The 20,084-nt window shown below is 42.7% G+C and overlaps 1 protein-coding gene across 5 annotated transcripts in view; it reads right to left on the bottom strand.

Annotated features, from left to right (window-relative positions):
- FGF12 (fibroblast growth factor 12) overlaps positions 1 to 20,084 on the bottom strand; it is a 606,762-nt gene that overhangs the window by 143,690 nt on the left and 442,988 nt on the right. For all 5 annotated transcript variants that reach the window (XM_068281186.1, XM_068281184.1, XM_068281185.1 and 2 more), the window contains one exon: positions 2,536 to 2,646. In XM_068281186.1, coding sequence (XP_068137287.1) covers positions 2,536 to 2,646 — 111 coding nt within the window. The remainder of the gene's footprint in view (positions 1 to 2,535; positions 2,647 to 20,084) is intronic.

Raw genomic sequence — 20,084 nt, 5'->3', positions numbered from 1 at the left:
GGTGAACCATTCTTTTGCCAACTCTGCTTTTTAAAGCAGTAGTTTTATCTCCCTAGCAATACCACTCTCAGCACACAGCAGCATTCTGGGTATCAGAATTTTACAGTGTATCCATACATGGAAAGCAGTATGTGTGAGAGTTTCCTTCACTAATTGTGGACTTTACTTAAAGAGAACCCGAGGTGGGGATCGTAGAAAGAAATCTATACACAGAGGCTGGGTCTGGCTATAGTGCCCAGCCTCTGTTGCCAGTTGAATCCCCCTAAGTGCCCCCTGCGCTCCGCTCTCCCGCATAAATTACGGCCGCGCTCTCGGGCATTGTTTACCTCCCTAATGTCACTCATGCCGCTCCCCCCGCCTCCTGCAGAGCACCGGTCCCCGCCCGCGTCCCTTCCCACCAATCAGCGGCGCGAGGGAAGAGACGTGGGCGGGGACCGACGATCTGCAGGAGGCGTGGGAGCGCCGTGAGTGACACTAGTGAGGTAAATACAGCCCGCTGCGACACGCTGCGTGTCGCCAGCGCGGCTGTAATTTATGGGGAAGAGCGGAGCGCAGGGGGGGCTTAGCGGGGATTCAACTAGCAACAGAGGCTGGGCACTATAGCCAGACCCAGCCTCTGTGTATAGATTCCTTTCTACGATCCCCACCTCGGTTTCTCTTTAAGGACAGAGAAGCAATCTGACCCAATATCCTGCCACAGTACACAACATCTAAATTCACCTCAGATTGAAATAACTGAAGGGCAGGGTTCTCTCCCTTTTGTGTCTTATAAGTTGCTATACATTTTTGTTAATTGCTGTACAATTGTCACTATGACTTATATTGTTACAGATTGCCCAGCAAGCCCGTGGTGAACCAGAACTCCTAGGAGTGTGTAGGGGGCTAAAAAGGACCAAAACGCCCTCTTACTAAAAATTCTATGTAAAACAGAAGTCCTCCTTCTTAAAACAGAAGGCATTTGCGATTATTGAGGTTAGAGTGAGCATATGCTATCTCCAACAGTGCATCACTGCTGAATATACAAGCAGTCCCTTTGTTGTCCTTGAAAGCTAAACACATCTCTAGAACCGCTGGAATGCAATGATGTGTCAGCTTGTTAATATTACAGAGCCACTCTAATCCAACATGCATACAGATTGTTATAGATTGGTTGATCCTTAGTGCATGGCATGGATTAATTTGGCTCTATGGGGAAGGACTTATAACTTCCAGAGATACAGATTGCCCAGCAAGCTCATGGTGAACCAGAAGTCTTACACACTCCTAGGAGCTCTAGTTCACCATGAGCTTCCTGGGCAATCTGTAACTCTGGATGTTCCAAGTCCTACGAGCCATATTAATCCATACCCTGCACTGATAAAGATCAACCAGTGGAAGTGTAATTTCCCTTGCAGTTCAGAAGGCTAGACTCATTAACCTCCTGGGCAGTATGATTCTTTCCTGATTTTAGGGTCTAAAAGCGGTACAAGTTCTCCATGTGCTTTTAGACCGTAAAAGCGCGCGCGGGGGGGAGGGATCATACAGCAGACAGTTTTCCTGCAGCCCTGCACATTACTCACCTCCCCAGGATCCTCCTGTCCTCTGGATGGCGTTCAACCCCTATGGTAAGATGGCTGTCTGTCGTCATATGACAAACGGCAATCTCACCAGAAGGGTCCAGAGCCTCCAAGGACTGGAAGAAGACCGGATCACGGGGGAGGTGAGTTACAAAGCCGCTGCACTGTGCCCCTATAGCTACTGGTGTCTACCCCACTCCCAGCACCTCGAGCCTGGCACAGGGTTACTGCCAAGGAGGTAAATACATAAGAATGACAGCTATAACAAACTTATCAGGTACAACCAAACTTGTAGAGAAACGAGACAGAGAGAGAGAAAAGAGAGAGAAAAAGAGAGAGAGCTCAGAGTGCTGAGATTATAAGCAAGTTAAAGAGACACTGAAGCGAAAAAAAAAAATGATGATATTATGATTTGTATGTGTAGCACAGCTAAGAAATAAAACATTAAGATTAGATACATCAGTCTAATTGTTTCCAGTACAGGAAGAGTTAGGAAACTCTAGTTGTTATCTCTATGCAAAAAAGCCATTCATCTCTACGACTTTCAAAGTCGTGGAGAGGGCTGTTATCTGACTTTTATTATCTCAACTGTAAGTGAGCTAATTACTTTTTCTCTGCCAGAGGAGAGGTCATTAGTTCACAGACTGCTCTGAAAGAATCATTTTGAATGCTGAGTGTTGTGTAATCTGCACATATTAGAGAATGACGCAATGTTAGAAAAAACACTATATACCTGAAAATAAAAATATGAGAATATTTTCTTTGCTGCTAATCTTCTAGTAATTATTCATAGTACACAACCAATTCACTATATCATATATTTTTTTCGCTTCAGTGTCTCTTTACATATTGCAGTGAACAGCTGTTTGATAAGTTGTCATTTGCTTTTGGATGGTAGGGTAAATGAAGTCCCCGATAGGAGACTCAACATGCATTGAGCATGATTGATAATTGGAATGAAAAGGGTGATTTTCCTTACTGTAGTCGCTGTTTTCGTCCTTGGTCCCATCAATGGTGCCATCTGGGTGCATCTGCAGGAAGTATCCCTGCTGGCTGAATAACCTTGTCACAATTCCTTTCAGCTGGGGTTCTGTAAAATAAACATCATCAATACAACACTTAGTACTGTGCTTAGTGATTGTACATAGGACAAAATGCTTAGTCACCAGGATAGAAAGTGAAGAAGCTAATTATGTCTGGCTAGATCACCTGCCTCCAGTTCCTTCCAGCTGTGATTCTATGACATGCCATTGTATTACGATGGAAGCTGCTCCAACAACTTACACCAAATGACTGCAAACAGACAAACATTGGTTTCAGTCTCTGGCAAGGTCACTGTTAACTTTTCGTGATTTTTTTTCCATTCATTCATTCATTCATTCATTCATTCATTCATTCATTCATTCATTCATTCATTCATTCATTCATGAACATGAAGATGACACACAAGTGGTATCAGTAATAAGTTGATCACTATTGAAAGTGTTATCAAAGCAATCTTAAATATAGGATATGCTACATAAGTGAATTTTATCTCTCAAGCCCATGTGTAGGTGGTCCATTCAAGAAAAGGTAATTTCTGTTTAAAGGGACACTCAAGTCAAAAAATAAAATGATTTTAACTTACCTGGGGCTTCTTGCAGCCCCCTGGAGTCCTGTGCCCACAACACCACTCCAAGTCCCTCTAGCCAGCAGCAGTGACCCCTGTAAAGCTGGCCTGTCGCCTCCAATTGGCTGCTACTGCGTACCCTGATTTTGCTCCTGCTGCCGGGAGCACTATGCATATGCGCAGTGGCGAGTTTAACATACTGCACATGCACAGAACGCTCCCGAATGGAGCACAATGAGGAGGCGCGTGCTCGGCCTGCTTAGTGGGGGTTGTCACTACTGGACCGATGCCGTGGGCACAGGACAACTCCAGGGGACTGCAAGAAGCCCCAGGTAAGTTAAAATCATTTTTTTAAGTTAACTTAAGATTCCCTTTAAAACAGCACTATAATGAAAACTGTAAAATATATAGGCACACAAACATAAGAGATGTACACATTTGTCCCACGGTAAAATGAACAATAAATCACTTTATTCCTATGATGCTGTCATTTACAGTAAATAGTAAACCTCTGACACCTCTGACAGGTTTTGCACTAGTCCATCTCCTAAGGGGGATTCTCAGGAATTCCTTAATTTTCCAAAGCACCCCCTGGACAGAAGTGGCACAATCCAGCTGCCGGAATAATACACATGAAGTGATAGGCCTGCAAGAATATGTATTTAGGTTGTTTCCATGGAAGCTTTTGAAAAAAATAAAGGAAAAACTGAGAACCCACCAGTCCAAACCTGTGAGAGGATTTTACTCCTTACTGTAAGTGACGGCAACATAGGAAAATAGTAAATTATAGTGAATTTTACTCTGAGACAAATGTATATTTTATATGTATGCATACGCATGTATTTTACATATTTTGTGAGACTGGTCCTGTAATCTGACAGCTCTGAACATCTTAAAGACAGATTTTGGATTAGTCCATTTCCTCATGAGAGAGCATCAGGTTTACTTTATTTTAGAAGCACTATAAGGATTTATACAAAAAATGTAATCCAGTCGCCTACTTGCTCACAAACTATTCAAGCAGTTAGACTCAGCAAATTATGTTCAGCAAGTGCTTTTGAAAAAAAAAAAAAAAAAAAAGAGAGAGAATCCCCATGGACTAGTTCAGATTAATAACATACTATAAATTAAAACATCACATTTCCATTGCACCAGTCATTCTGATTCATGTAGCAAGGAGAAATATACACCACACACACTGCTAGATTTTGCAATGACAGCTAAACAGGGGGTGGAGTCACCACCAGCGTGGAGTAAGCTGGAGCTATGAAGATATTTTGCTTTCCAACCTCTGCATGCATCAGTGTCTGCTCAATACAGTAAAGATTGCATTGTAGTTTTAGTGCAATTGTATTGTGTTTCTATTGCATTTTCTTAAAAGCTTTTCTTTTTGCTAAATGTTTTGCAAATTTCTGATACCATAAATTAAACCTACAAAAGATGAAAGCTATTTACAGTGCATTTTTCTCAATGCCAAGTGTACATCTTATATGTATGTGTACATATGCATTTTACATTTTATAGTTTTTTTTCCCATAGGGCCTCTTTTAATTGATAAATGTCCTTTAAATGGTATGTGTAAGGCAATGCAAGTACAGTTGCAGTTGTAGATACTTGTTGCATACCTGTGAAAAAATGCCAGTCAGGAGCTGTACCTGTGAACAGGAGTCCTAAAGTTGTGTTTGAGTTACTTGTGCACCAATCAGTTCTGCCCACTTATGTTGGGAAACGCAATATGGAGTTCTGCTTCAGCCAAATTACGTTTCAGGTGCCCTTGTGACAGCATTACTCAGGGTACAACAACAATATGTACTTTAAGTATGCAAAGAAACCTACAATGTTTATGTAATATACTGTATAAAGATAATACTGACATTTATTCCACTGATACAGAAATAAGAGTTTTGTCACAGTGCCAGCATTCTTTCAGGACATGGAAATGGAGCTTTTGATAGACGCGGCTCTTTGTGGAAGCAGCAATGTTCACATCAAACAAAATACAGTACCAAAAAACAAATCACTACAGGTGTAATTAATTAACCCCTGTGGTAATTGCAGCTATACTCACTGATGTCAGGGCCTATTAATAAAGTGTGGAGAAATGTGACTTTACACATTTTGTTGCAGCTGATGTTGATTTTTCAACCTGTTTCAGAGGGGTCAACAACCAAAATAGAGCATCAAGATGCAGTGAGACAAAAAACTTTTAAAATTAGAATACTATCAAAAGAAGAAAGCAGAAATTGCTGGTAACTGACACATAAAAGTGTTAGGTGATGCTTTCTCCCTTTGACTAGCACAGAGATCTCCAGTTTCAGAATGGAGAAGGCAATGCAGAACTATCTCAGCAGGGAAAATACGTATTGCTGTTTTATGAACATCTTTAGACACAAGTCAAGTCAGGGCTGCAGTTATAAAGCAGTGAAGATAGGAAAGAATTGATAAGCTCTGTATTCTCCTATATATTGTCGCTTTACAAATAGCAAAAGCTAGTAAAAAGCAGAGAAGCAGCGGTAAACACATATAGGCCCTATTGTAGAGCGCTTTTTCACATTGATGCCAGCTTCCCCTGACTTCATGTACCGCAGGCAATGCTTCAGTGCACCATTACGTTAAAGACAAAACAATTTCCTTTCATTATATCCCAGCTAATGTGTGCATGTCCACTGATCAGTGATGCAGAGGTATGCACTATAATAACCATTACCTCCCAGATACTCGTCTGTCTTTTTCCCCTGTATGATAGCAGTAAAAGCTATGACATTCAAGCTACTGTACTTTGCAGCAGGGATGGACTACAGTACATCTCTATGAAGTTACAAGTTGCTGATGATGTGATAAAGTTATTAGCTGCTGGATAACCGCATAGCTGCACTGGGTAACATTAACCACTTGTGTACCAGCAGTCTCTGGCTCAGGTACACAAAACCAGATATTTTCCTATAGAGAGGAAAGCCTCATGATGCTACTGAGACTTCCCTCTCTCTTCTAATGTCCCCTGTCGCTGAGCACGGCCCCCGAACATTAGCGATAATACATTGTCGCTAATCAGAACGGGGCCGCACAGCTCCTCTTCCCTTGTACATGGACGCGCAATAGCCGACTGAGCTCGCCCTCGCATGCGTAGTAAGCTGGATCCGCAGACTCTGTGCTACTGTGCATAAGCACATTTCATGGCATGCTGCTTTATCAGAGTACAACTTCTCACTCTTCATAAACACCATTTTTTCATTAGATGACTTATTCCGAGGTTAAAACACACACTGGTCAAACCATATTTATAGCGACTACATCACCAGTCATCATCTAATACAAACGTATCTACATTGGTCTCCTGACTCATGGCCCCTGTGCTATTCAGTGAGTTTTCTTCATGCAGGGGCTGAAATGTCATGCTCATAATTTCAGATCCTTAGAACAGCGACATTCAATAGTTCCTCAACTGTTCAAGTATAAAACTGTACAAGGAAAGTGCAGAGATAATAGGCTAACCACAGTGCTAGTAGTACCAATCTGAAACTGTGTATCATAAAAGAAAGTTGTATTCATAAATGTACTTTCAGTAGCCTAATTTCACACACTGCAGCATAAATAAACATTCAAAACACAGCTAGTGCTAACAGACAATAAAATCAAAGGTAAAAAGCCCAATGTGTTTATAGTGTATATAAGTTTAATAATACATGAATAAACTGTACAACTTGCAAAGTTGCAATATTGTCAGCAAAATGTTTGTGCTAACAGAACAGGATTCTTTATGCCTACCAGTCTACCAAGGGAATAAAATATGGATGACCAGTACATGCGCAAAGAGGAGCACACCTGCATATACCGTTGTGGCAACACTACAACTATTGGTATAAATTCCCACTTAAAGTAGGCCAATCCCTTGAACATTACCTCTCTGAGACACTGCTTCGGTATCAAAGTGCATATAAACAATTGTTTTGACCCCAGAAAAATAGTTTATTAGTAAAGCAGCCCTGAAGTTTCCTTTAGAGACTAAACAAACAAGCTCAAATCCTACCTTACAGGTGCAGTATGGAAACTGATGCAGTGTTGTCATTAGTACTCTAGCACTGGGTCCAAAGGGGGAAATCCAGAACTGTACTTTTCAAGGGAGACCCATGGTGTCCATCAATTTTTTTTTTTTTAAATGATGATGGCAGCCCTGAACTGAACATCTATATATTACGGCCAGACTTCAAAGTTGGCAAATTCGGGATCTGTCCGGACAATGTGCAAATTGGCCGGCTGATGCGGCCAATACACATAGAACTAACAGTGGTGGGCTCTTTTTTGATTTTGGCTGTCCAGAATGCAAAATGACGGCTGACCAAGTCCCAAAGAGCTAGCCGATGGTAAGAGCCAGGGTTGTGGAGTCGGTACAAAAATGCTGTCTGACAGAAAAAGTCAGAAAAATGTCCCTTGTGTTAATTTAATGACCAACTTTGGGTTCTGGCCGTTACATCAATAACATGTAGGTCATGCATGGAGAGTTGGGGAGTGCACATCCACAATGCAGACTGATTGGAAGAATATGCCAGTCCAAGTCTTAAAGTGGACTTGACCTCTTTTATAGGACAGAAGGAAAGCACCCTGTATATATTAAGAGAGTTTAGTTTGTCTAATTCCTCCTCATTTGTATCTAATCACACGTTGTAATTTCATCTCTCCCCCGTGTCATGTGACTGCCATGACAGGGATGGCAGATAAGCTCATTAGAAAGCACAGGCTGTTAACAATATGTCTGCTTCCATGAATCAGAAAGTAGAGACATTGCAGATTTATTGCAGGAATTTTATCAGCTGTAACAAAGAATTTTCTTTTTCTTTAAAGGTTATTATGCTGTTGCAGACCTTTTAGAGCAGAGACTTTTAGTTCAGAGTTGAGGTCCGCTTTAAGTGAAAAAAACCTGTCTGTCCTCATTATTATGAAACCTCAAAATTAAGCAGTTTGTTTTAACATTCACAAACTTCCTCAAGAGAAATGTTATGGATGCTTCGGAATCCTTTCCTTAAGGGCTTATTGCAAGCAAGTTTTTATCTTTCTACAATACACTACCAATCCACAATGACTTGTGATACACATATATACATGCCCGGAAGAAGCCGCTGTGAGCGGCGAATCGCGACGGCTTCCTGCACGTCTGCCCTCTGTTCCAGCTCCACACCGGTAAGCCCTCCACTCAGCACACACGGTTCCAGTTCTCTGGACCCAACTTCTTTTTTCACTTGGGTGCATACTGCCCCTTTTTGCGCACATCAGCCGTCACCTTCCATTCACTGGCCCCTTCACAGGGAATCACCCCCAGCCATTCCTCCATACACATACCCACTGGAGGCCACCTTTCTGCATGCTCAGGCCTGCTGTTTTTTTACACTTCCCCTTCTCCCCTTTCCCCTCCCTTCCCCTCCTCTGCTCCCAGTGTGTACAGCTGGACTCAGGCCACATCTTTTATATCACCTTTGTGGCCAACACTAGCACATTCAGATTATTGTGAGGGCATTATCTATTGTCGTGCTTGTTTTTATGGTTTTATTGTTATTTGTATGGTTTAATAAAAGGCTATTTTTGTACAATTTACAACCTGTGGTGCGGTTTCTGTAGGGCCATTCGCTTGTCTGGTTGGTCATGTAGTTCTTTTGTCTGGCCTTTCTGCACACATGATTGATTGATTTATTTCCTAGCCTTGTGTTATGCAGTGCTTATTAGCACTATTGATGGTGCTTGTCCAATCCTTCAGCTTTACATAACACATATATATCTGATTCTGACAGATGAACATTGATATTGGCTGATACATGCTGTTGACATTGGCTGATGCATGCTTTACTTGTGGACAGCTGACCTGGTTGTGGGGACAGTGTACTTGGTACAATAGGCATTACCAGTCTAGACCACAACAGCCCCACCTGCATGTGGTAAGGGATTAGCAGAGGTACCGGTAGTTTGCTTTGAGGTCTAGTTGCCACGTCCCATGGGAGACTAACCGCGGTGACTGACTACTAATATGGTTTGAATTTGTGTATGTTCTGTTGCTGGGTGAGAACAGCTAACAACTCAAGTTTGGCAACAGCTCCTAAAGCAAATGTGCCGTTAATAACCAATCTCAACATTTAGAGTCCAATTGACTGACTAGTGACAGGTCATGTATGGAAAAAAAACAAAATTTTCTTTTATGCTTAAAAGTACCGTGAATTTACACATTTTCTCTATTTCTACAACATCTCTACATAGAGCGTTACATTTTCAGCTCTAAATGGCCTCAATTCATAAAGCATTACCGCATGTGGTAATGCTGAAAACAGCAGACTTTCCTGAGCACTTAGCAAAATGTCAATTCATAAAGGCTGTTACCGCATGAAAAACTGAAATAACCGAGCAGTGAGGAAAATTACCGACTTGGCTGTAATTACCTCCAACACATTTCAGTAAATTGTCAGCAAATGTCAATTCATAAAGCCTTCACCAAGCAGTAAGTCAGACGATAATTACCGACACCTCGCAAAGTGCAGGGAGCCGAAAGTCTGTGCAGGTAGCCGAAGACTCTGTGAGTCTGTGCAGGGAACCGAAGTCTCTGTGAGTCCTCTGTGCAGGGAACTGGAGTCTCTGTGAGTCGTCTGTGCAGGGAACTGAAGTCTCTGTGAGTCTGTACAGGGAGCCGAAGTCACCATAATTACAGCATCTTGTAACAAAAGAGAGATATCGCCACACTTCTGCTGTACTGCTCAATGGGCTGCGGTAATTTACCGAACTTCAAAGGCAGCTATGAAAATGTTTATGAATTAACACACAAAGGTCTAAAATACCGAATGCAGGATTTTCCCTCCCAGATTTTTTTTATCACACTGCTCTTATGAATCAAGGCCAATGTCCAGAAAACCTTTAGAAAAATGTGTGGCGACAATTGTGTAGACTAAGATTCCAAGTCCACTTTATGAAATGAAGCAGAGTAATGAGTATGACAGTGACCATATAGTGACTGTCTGCCCTGTAACACAGTAACATGCTGGTTGCCATTCTAGCAGTCATCAAAGCTAGCCCCACAGGAGCCTCATAAACATCTAATTAGCAATTCAAATGTATGCAGTACTATGTCACATGTATGGTGTTTGATAAAGCGGCTAATGACGAAACAACTTGTATACTAATATCCAGATTTTAGCAGTTGCCAGACTTATATAAAGCTAGTAAGCAGTCAGTAATGCCTTTAGTCTCTTACTTGATTTTATATTTCTGCATTCGTGTAAATGTGTTACATTGGCTTCATTAACTGGCAATCTGTTCCATCTGACAATCTGGCATTGCAACAGTGCAAATCTGGAACAGCGGCACAATTGTATTTATGAAACGCTTCTGGGCAAACCTCCTTTTATCGCTTGGATCCGGAGACAGATGTTGTAGCTTCCTTGCATAGTCCCATGCGATACGTGCCTTCCACATTATTAAACACATTCTGTCAGGCTGCAAAAGGCCCATAGCAATAAGGCCTGGCATTCTATGCCCCAAAGTCTTCACTGAAACCTGTGCACCTTACACAGACCTAGAATGCTTCTGCCCCATGCAACAGTGGTGTCACCATACAATCTAATGAGACAACAAGTTATTGGACTGGCTCTAACAAATCCCAGCATAAACACCTTTTAAAATAAGCAGATTTACTCTCATATGCCGCCAGTGGTCTAAGCAGCAAATGCTGTATATTTCCTATATATTTTGGCATTTTATTTTTTAGAAAAATTATCCAATGTGACTGATTTCAGAGGATATCCTGTGTAAACCAGCTACAGCAATGATTAGCTATTGTGGCAGAACGTACGTGTTGTAATGCACACAGTGCAAAAAAACCCTGATGTGCTCATTGTCTGCGCTGGAAAATTCAAATCCTACATCGCATACACAGCAAGCATTAAAGAAAGCCTGCCACTTCCTGCACCAAAATACAAAAAAAAGTTTGCATTCACACTGGCACTTTCTGGTAACCGGATCCACGAGAACAGATCCGATTTCTGTTCCAACGGATCCAATTTGTGTTCCAACGGATCCGATTTCCATTCCAACAGATCCGTTTCTGCCCAGTTTGTATTTGTTTTACAATGGAAGGTTCTGAATAGCTGTTAGGGAAAATGCCAGTGTCAGCCCTGATTCTAGGGGTGGGTGGGAAGGGTGACTGTCCGGGGTGCAGTGAGGGGAGGGGGGCAATGAAGTAGGGGGGAGCAGCAGTACAATGGCAGCCGCAGGGAGGGGGGCCAATTCCTCCCTCTCCAATCCATTTAACACTCAATTGCTGCTGCCGGACACTTCTTCTTTGGAGGGGGAAGCACGGAGGAGGACCCAAGTAGAGGGAGGAGTCAGACCCCCCTCTCCGTGAGTCCCATTGTGCCGCTGCTCCCCCTCCTTGTCTGTATTGCCACAGCCTAGCTGACTAACCTATACTAGGGCACCTATGGCTGTCTAACCTTTACTGGGACACCTATGGCTGACTAACCTATACTGGGGCACCTATAGCTGGCTGACCTATACTGGGACACCTGTGGCTGGCTGACCTATACTGGGGCACCTATGGCTGGCTAACCTATACTGGGGCACCTATGGCTGGCTAACCTATACTGGGGCACCTATAGCTGGCTAACCTATACTGGGGCACCTATAGCTGGCTAACCTATACTGGGACACCTATAGCTGGCTGACCTATACTGGGACACCTATGGCTGGCTAACCTATACTGGGGCACCTATAGCTGACTGACCTATACTGGGACACCTATGGCTGGCTGACCTATACTGTGGAACCTATGGCTGGCTAACCTATACTGGGGCACCTATGGCTGGCTAACCTATACTGGGGCACCTATAGCTGGCTGACCTATACTGGGACACCTATGGCTGGCTGACCTATACTGGAGCACCTATGGCTGGCTAACCTATACTGGGGCACCTATGGCTGGCTAACCTATACTGGGGCACCTATAGCTGGCTAACCTATACTGGGACACCTATAGCTAGCTGACCTATACTGGGACACCTATGGCTGGCTAACCTATACTGGGGCACCTATGGCTGGCTAACCTATACTGGGCATCTATGGCTGGCTAACCTTTACTGGGGCACCTATGGCTGGCTAACCTATATGGGGACACCTATAGCTGGCTGACCTATACTGGGGCACCTGTAGCTGGCTAACCTATACTGGGGCACCTATGGCTGGCTAACCAATACCGGGGCACCTATAGCTGGCTGACCTATACTGGGGCACCTGTAGCTTGCGACACTATACTGGGGCACCTATGGCTGGCTAACCTATACTAGGGAACCTATAGCTGGATAACCTATACTGGGGCACCTATGGCTGGCTAACATACTGCGGATCCTATGGCTGGCTAACCTATACTGGGGCACCTATGGCTGGATAACCTATACTGGGGCACCTATAGCTGGCTGTCCTATAATGGGGCACCTGCAGCTGGCTTAACTATACTGGGGCACCTATGGTTGGCTATTCTATACTGGGGAACCTATTCCTGGCTAACCTATACTGGGGAACCTATGACTGGCTAACCTATACTAGGGAACCTATGGGTGGCTAACCTATACTAGGGCACCTATGGATAGCTAACCTATAACGGGGCACCTACGGATGGATAGGGGGGGCTAAATATTGCATTGCAAATAAGGTTTTTGAGCCCACTGGATGGAGCCAATCAGGCCCTGGGAGCAATTTAGCCTAGAAACACTGTTCTAAAGCTAGTATTTATATAGTGCTGGCAAGAAAAGGATTATTGGATTTTCACCTGACCAGGGCACTTGATGGAGATTAGCAGAGCCCCGCTAATGACAGCAGCCTGTGAGGCAGCGGTCATAAGGTTGTCCACATGACCTGTATAGTATAGCAAGGAGTGTGTTATGTTCCACAAGACTTCGCTTGGCCATGGTCATGTTTTGGCAGAATAAATAGTCCACATACATATTCCAACTGTGTATGTATTTATTTGCTTGGAGTTCCACTTTAAGCAATGTTGCAGAATATATGAAAAGCTCAAAAGCATCTGAACTGTCACATATCCGTTCAGCAGGGAGTATCTATATGTCAGTGAAAGTGAGATATAAATATGTTGGCCCAAAGGGCGTATTTATATTTCCCATCATATTGCTGGCCCATAGGGCATATTTATGTCTCCGGGAAATTGAGTAATGAGCTGCAAGTCAGCTACTTTTTAATTTTATCTCACCGCCATTATTTCAGAAAAGCAATGAGTTGGCCTGATTTACTAAGGCATTTAAGGCAAAGGATGTTAGGAATGATCGAATAAGTGATCTAGCAATTCTGGATTGGAATTTTAAATCTTATTGAGTGTAATATATTAGGATTTGCAATGCATGGAAATATGCATTATACAGTACATGTGTATTAACTGGCTTGCTGGGTTCACAAAACTGACTTCCTTGTCCATATGCAATTCACTTTTTCCTCCTTAGTTTTCTCCAAGTTGATATTTTTACTGTCTGGCTCTTGGGGAAATTGCTGATGTTGCTGAAACCAAAGAGAAGCTGAAGACGTGTTTGACACTTCCACTGCCCAACGAATCAACTGTATACACATCACCATGGCACGGGTCTTCCCGGTCTATGCGCTCACCCTGGGCCGTGCAGAGGGTTGGCAGCATAGCTTACGCTCACCTGTCCACCGGCATGCTTCTCCTGTGTCCTGTGTTTTCTCACCTTCACCACTGGGGTGTCTATATTCCGTGACCAACACTAGATGCCTGGTGATACATTCCTTATGTGACCACATAACTGCCAGGCTTCTAGTGTTCATCTCCAGTGTTTTTCATGGGGCACAGGTGCCCGCCAGCAATGGAGAGAAGACACAGGTGAGTGTAAGCTCCGCTGCCAAAACTCTGCACGTCTGTTGTCCTGAAATCAAACCAATTCCATTGATTTCCCCCGAAAATCGATCAGTCATAGTTTGCAGCATCAATTTCTGGCATATTCAATTAGAGTGATCTTATCTGCTGGATATCAACAGGAAAAAAGCACCTTTAGTAAACTTGATTCATTATCTAACTATTTTCATATCAGAGATGTCTTGCTTCCCCTAAACATGAAGACTATGCCAAAATGGTGTTAATTACAGATACAGTTAACATCATTACATTTGAGCAAAGCTAATGAGCTAACAAAGGACAGGGACAGCTGACAATCTATAAAGAAAGCAACAATCAATCTATCACTGGTAGAACATTGATTGAGATTTTACAGAATTCTAAAATAGGCATAATAGCCACACTAACAGACAGATAGTGATGAGACTTGATTGATGCTCCCTGTACAGTGTAAACATGGCCTTACATGGTTCGCCAAAAGGTTACATTGTTCGTTTTTCGATAACAATGATTGTATGGAAAATTAATCGTAACTTGCTCAGAAAAAAATGAATATCTTGATATTTTTGATAATTATCTTTCAGCTGTGGTGGAAGATTTTGATTTATTTTGGGTGAACCCCTCTAAGGGACAGTTAGTGACAAGGCAATATAATCTGTACAGCACTGCATAATATGTCGGCACTATATAAATACTTAAATAAATAAATACAATTCTGATTGATGGTTAGGAAAATGGAACAGTGTATGGTGGTTTGAAAGTCTTAAAAGCATAATCTCTTAATTGGGGGCACAGAAGTAATTAGAATCCATATCATTACACTACAGAATTTACAGCAGATGTTTGTAAAAGCAGAATATGATTCACAAATGAATGTTGTTAGCTTTGCCATGTTAGTATGAGTGAAAGAGATTTGCTGCAACTGTACACAAACTTTAGGCAGATGAATTAAAACTCAACTAAACTCACAATGTAAACAAAGCATACTGTCAAAGCTACCATGTTGATCAGTGTAAATTACAAGTTTAGTATTTGAAAGTCCCAACTTCAAAAATTCCTTTTGATGGTATTCTTGCTTATACCTGTGCGCCAATCACTACAGGCTTAGAGGGTACCTGAGATGAAATGTGACATGATGAGATAACTATGTGTGTGAACAGTGCCAAGCACACAAATAACTATGCTGTGTTCATTTTCTTTTATTTTCTGCTTGAAACAGTTAACAGTCAGCTATGCAAGTGACAGTTTCTCTCCAGTCATGACCGAGTCGGACTATAGCTTAAAGGACCACTACCGCGAATAATTTCATTTTTAATCATCCCACAGTAGATACATCAATTATACAAAAGCCTTACTGTGTCATTTTTTTATTTTCTGACATGGCCCTTTATTGATATGTATCTCAATGTAACCTGTTTTCGCCAGTCCCTGAACTAACGCAGACGGACTTTTGTATCTATAACTCCATAGCAGGGGGAGCCGTGTTGTCAGGTGTTGTAATAAAAAAAACTGATGGATTAGCCCTCCTCTCCGTAACTGTTAAAACTGTGCCATACAGACTCACGCGCTGAGTCTATCGGCTTTACATTCAAGGGACCCCCGCACTCCTGGCAGCCTGCAGGCATTAGGGGAGGCAGCTGGCAGGGCAGATTCTGCTGCGCAATGAGCCGCTCTCTCCCGCCCTTCAATTACCCGGTTCTCTGTACTATTGCTAACGCGGCTGCGCATTGAGCCGTTCTGTCTGGAATCACTGTAGGTCTGCCTCTGATGACGTGCAGACTAATGAGCCGCTCCTCCTCGTTTCCATGAATTCGCCTCTGATCAGCTGTTTTTGCACGCTCAATTGGTTGAAATTGCATTTGTGTACAGCGCTGTGTAATATGTCGGCGCTATATAAACACTTAAATAAATAAATAACTGAGACTAAAAAGACTAACACAACTGAGACTAAAAAGACTAACATGGATAGGGAACTGGCTAATGGACAGAAAACAAAGAGTTGTGGTCAATGGATCATACTCAAAATGGGAGACTGTTAGCAGTGGGGTCCCACAGGGGTCTGTACTGGGTCCAGTGCTCTTCAATTTATTTATTAATGACCTAGTAGATGCAGTAGTGAGCAATGTTGCTATTTTTGCAGATGATACAAAATTGTGCAGAATCATCAACTCTCAGGAAGATAGTGTCATATTGCAACAGGATCTGGATAGGATGGCTATATGGGCACATACATGGCAGATGAAATTCAATGTTGAAAAATGTAAAGTCATGCATTTTGGTCGTACCAATGGTCTAGCACCATACAAAATACATGGGATACAGTTCGGGACATCAAACTTGGAGAAGGACTTAGGAGTACTCATCGACAACAAGTTAAATAATCGTACTCAATGCCAAGCCGCTGCAGCTAAAGCTAACAAAATTTTGGGATGCATTAAAAGGGAAATAAAAACTCGAGATGCTAGCATAATATTGCCCCTGTTTAACTCTCTAGTAAGGCCACATCTGTAATATGGAATTCAGTTCTGGGCACCACATTACAAAAAAGATATTGCAGTTTTAGAGCACGTGCAGAGACGAGCAACAAAATTGATACGTGGGATGGAAGGTCTCGCTTACCAAGAAAGGATAGATACACTGGGTTTATTTAGTCTAGAGAAAAGACGCCTTAGAGGATATCTAATTAACATGTATAAATTCATCAGAGGGCAATATAATAGCTTGGCGGTGTAACGATAGGTGTCAACAACCAGAGAGAGAATCTGATTCTTGGCAATCTGCAGTATCCCCAAGAATACAGATATACCTGATTATTGGGGATCTGCAGAATCGCCAATAATCAAATATGACTAACCTCTAGACACCTGAGTGAGTAAGTGTTTTGGTGCAACAGTAACCTTTGGACCACCGGGGTAGCAGGTGGTCCAATAAGTAGAGAAGACTCTACTGCAGTCAAGGACAGCTGGGAGGGAGTCCCAGACTGACAAGGAGAAGTGTCCCCTCTGTAGAGCAGGGGACCCCTGCGGGAAGGCTGAACACCCTGAGGGAGGGAGACAGCCAGGAGGTCAGACAGACCTGGTCGGCAACAGTGTATCAGATATGCAAGGTACCAAATCAGAGAACAGAAGAATAGTCAGGAAAGCTACAGGTCATAACAGGTATCAGAACAAGATCTAATCTGAGGTGTGAGGTCCGTGAACTCAACACCCTGGAACTATGCTAGAGAATAACACAGATGATATACAGTATTCCTAGTCTGGGGTGTGAGGGCCGTGATCTCAACACCCTGGAACTATGCTAGAGAATAACACAGATGATATACAGTATTCCTAGTCTAGGGTGTGAGGACTGTGATCTCAACACCCTGGAACTATGCTAGAGAATAACACAGATGATATACAGTATTCCTAGTCTGGGGTGTGAGGGCCGTGGTCTCAACACCCTGGAACTATGCTAGATAATGACGCAGAAGATATAAAGTAACTGGCTAAGTGTGGATTCCCAAGTCCTCCTGGTTCCACCACACTGAAGGATCTGACTAAGGTCTGAGTGCTAACACAAAGGCATTCGCAACGCCAGACAACCAGCAACTGAACAGCAGGAGATATATATAGTAAAGCGCCCCACAGCGCCGCCCAGCTCCCATCAACCAATCACTGACTGAGCAGGAATCAGCTGACCGTCCAGATCAGCTGGTCTTCCTCCTATTGGTATAAAGAGCTTGTCTTGCAGCGCGCGCGTGTAGCTCTCCATCTGTGTGCACTACTAGTTCCAGACAGCCCAGACACATGTTGCTGCGGGGAAACCACCGCACTGGATGCGGAATCCGCCGCCTTACCGTCAGAACATGCGGCGGCCCCCACGCCATTCTTCCCATGTGCACCATTAGTTCCAGATAACCCAGACATATGCTGACGCGGACAAACCGCCGCATCAGACGCGGAATCAGCCACCTTACTGTCGGCTTTTCCGCTATTCATCACAGGCGGATGAGCTTTTTGTACCTAGGCCTTCTCAAAGGACTAGAGGACATGATCTGTGCATGTAGGAAAAACGTTTTAGCCATTTATTTAGGAAAGGGTTCTTTACGGTAAGAGTGATTAAGATGTGGAATGCATTGCCACAGGAAGTCGTTATGGCAAACTCTATACCTGTATTTAAAGGGGGCTTAGATGCTTTCCTTGCGTTGAAAGACATCCATGGCTACAATTACTAGGTAATGCCTAATGATGTTGATCCAGGGATTTTATCTGATTGCCATCTGGAGTCGGGAAGGAATTTTTCCCTTTTGGGGCTAATTGGACCATGCCTTGTAAGGGTTTTTTCGCCTTCCTCTGGATCAACAGGGATATGTGAGGGAGCAGGCTGGAGTTGTACTTTGTACTGGTTGAACTCGATGGACGTATGTCTTTTTTCAACCAAAATAACTATGTAACTATGTAACAGGATTAATTGATTTCAGGCAAATTCAACCACTTCGATTGATCAGTTTGACTCATAATGTTGGATTGATTTCAAGGTCAGAGCCATAAAAAAAAATAATAAATAAATAAAAAAAACAAGATAAAGAGCTGCAGAAAATCTCTCCTAGCAAACATTTTAATTAATTTTGATTGACTTTTGTCCACAGTCTGATAAAAAAAATAGTATCAGTATTGATTGCCTGTTGGACTGGGGTACCATTGGCCTTGGTGTGACCAGGTTTAGGATGGCAAGTCAGATCATGCTTAAAGGAAACCGAACACTGCTTTTTTTCCTAGTTTCTAAAAGCTTTTGGAGCCGCCATGTCCCCCCTCCCCTTCTAGCTGCCCATTATTTATGGGGAAGGTGTGAAGATAGCATACGTTTCCGGCAGATAAGGACTAGTGTAATGCTGGTAATACTCCATGAGATTTTTCAGCAGATTTACTGTCCGATCAATTTTCTGATCGATTTCCATTCACTTCAATGATAAATCGATCTGAAAAATGACAGAAAATCAGATTGGACCTTTCGGAAATGATCTATCAAACTATCTATCTGCCGAAAAATCTCATGGTGTATTCCCAGTGTACACTAGTCCTTATCTGCATGAAACTTCTGCGGTTGAGTAGGCCACGGAAGTAGGAGGAAATAGGATAATAAAGTCCTCTGCTAAACTCTTAAATGTAAAAAAGAACAGGTAAAATTGATGATTTTTGTTTAATTAATGAGCTACACTGTTGGCATGCATATTCAATATCCTATTTAGATGCCCTGGGTACAAAAATGGTGTTTGGTTCACTTTAAAAGTCCTTGAAGCAGTATCTCTAGCCACACATCTCATCTTGGGGTCAGTTCTGACATCAGCAAACAAGCTCACTAGGGGTGGTGTGGCGGAGAGGCTAGCACTGAACACATTGCTCTTCAATGACTGGTTCCCAAAAGTACAGCGGTTACATTAGCAACCAGCATTGATACCAGAATCCTCTGCTACACCGTTTGGTGAACTCTAACAAGCTTCCGCACACACACAGCCCCATCCATGTCCAGACATACTAATGTGCTTAGCATTTGGATAATCACTGAGCGTGTGCAAAGAGCTGTATGCCAGCGTTAGCATGTCAGCCAGCAAGAGTCCTTGTAAACAGTCCAAATATTCTACATTGTTGATTATAGTTTACCTGCATTGCTGAGAAAATGTATGAACATTGAGAGAACATCTAGGAACAAAGCCAACACCATTTACTGCTGAGCCCTTTATTAGAAGACGGGCTTATTTTTTCATGGCACGTTTTATTATGACATGAATAAGAAAATATGCCATGCTAAAATGTTCTATTCATTAGGGTACAAAACATCATTATTACACAGGCATAGAAAACTCCGCACTGCCATACAAAGCAAGGTTAGCTGTACAGAAGCTAAAACTGTCTCGGTGTACTCACCTCTTCGCACATATCACTCTGAAATGTGTTTAAACACTGCTAAGCGCAATTAACATTTGAATCTGCAACTTGCACAGAACGTCATCCTGTTTCTCAGTTGCTTTTGCTGCACTATCACGAGGTGCTGA

Source organism: Hyperolius riggenbachi, chromosome 4 (genome assembly GCF_040937935.1).
Source record: "Hyperolius riggenbachi isolate aHypRig1 chromosome 4, aHypRig1.pri, whole genome shotgun sequence".
Taxonomy (NCBI): Eukaryota; Metazoa; Chordata; class Amphibia; order Anura; family Hyperoliidae; genus Hyperolius; species Hyperolius riggenbachi.
The sequence above is the reverse complement of the archived record's forward strand: the minus strand, read 5'-3'. Positions and strand labels throughout refer to the sequence as shown.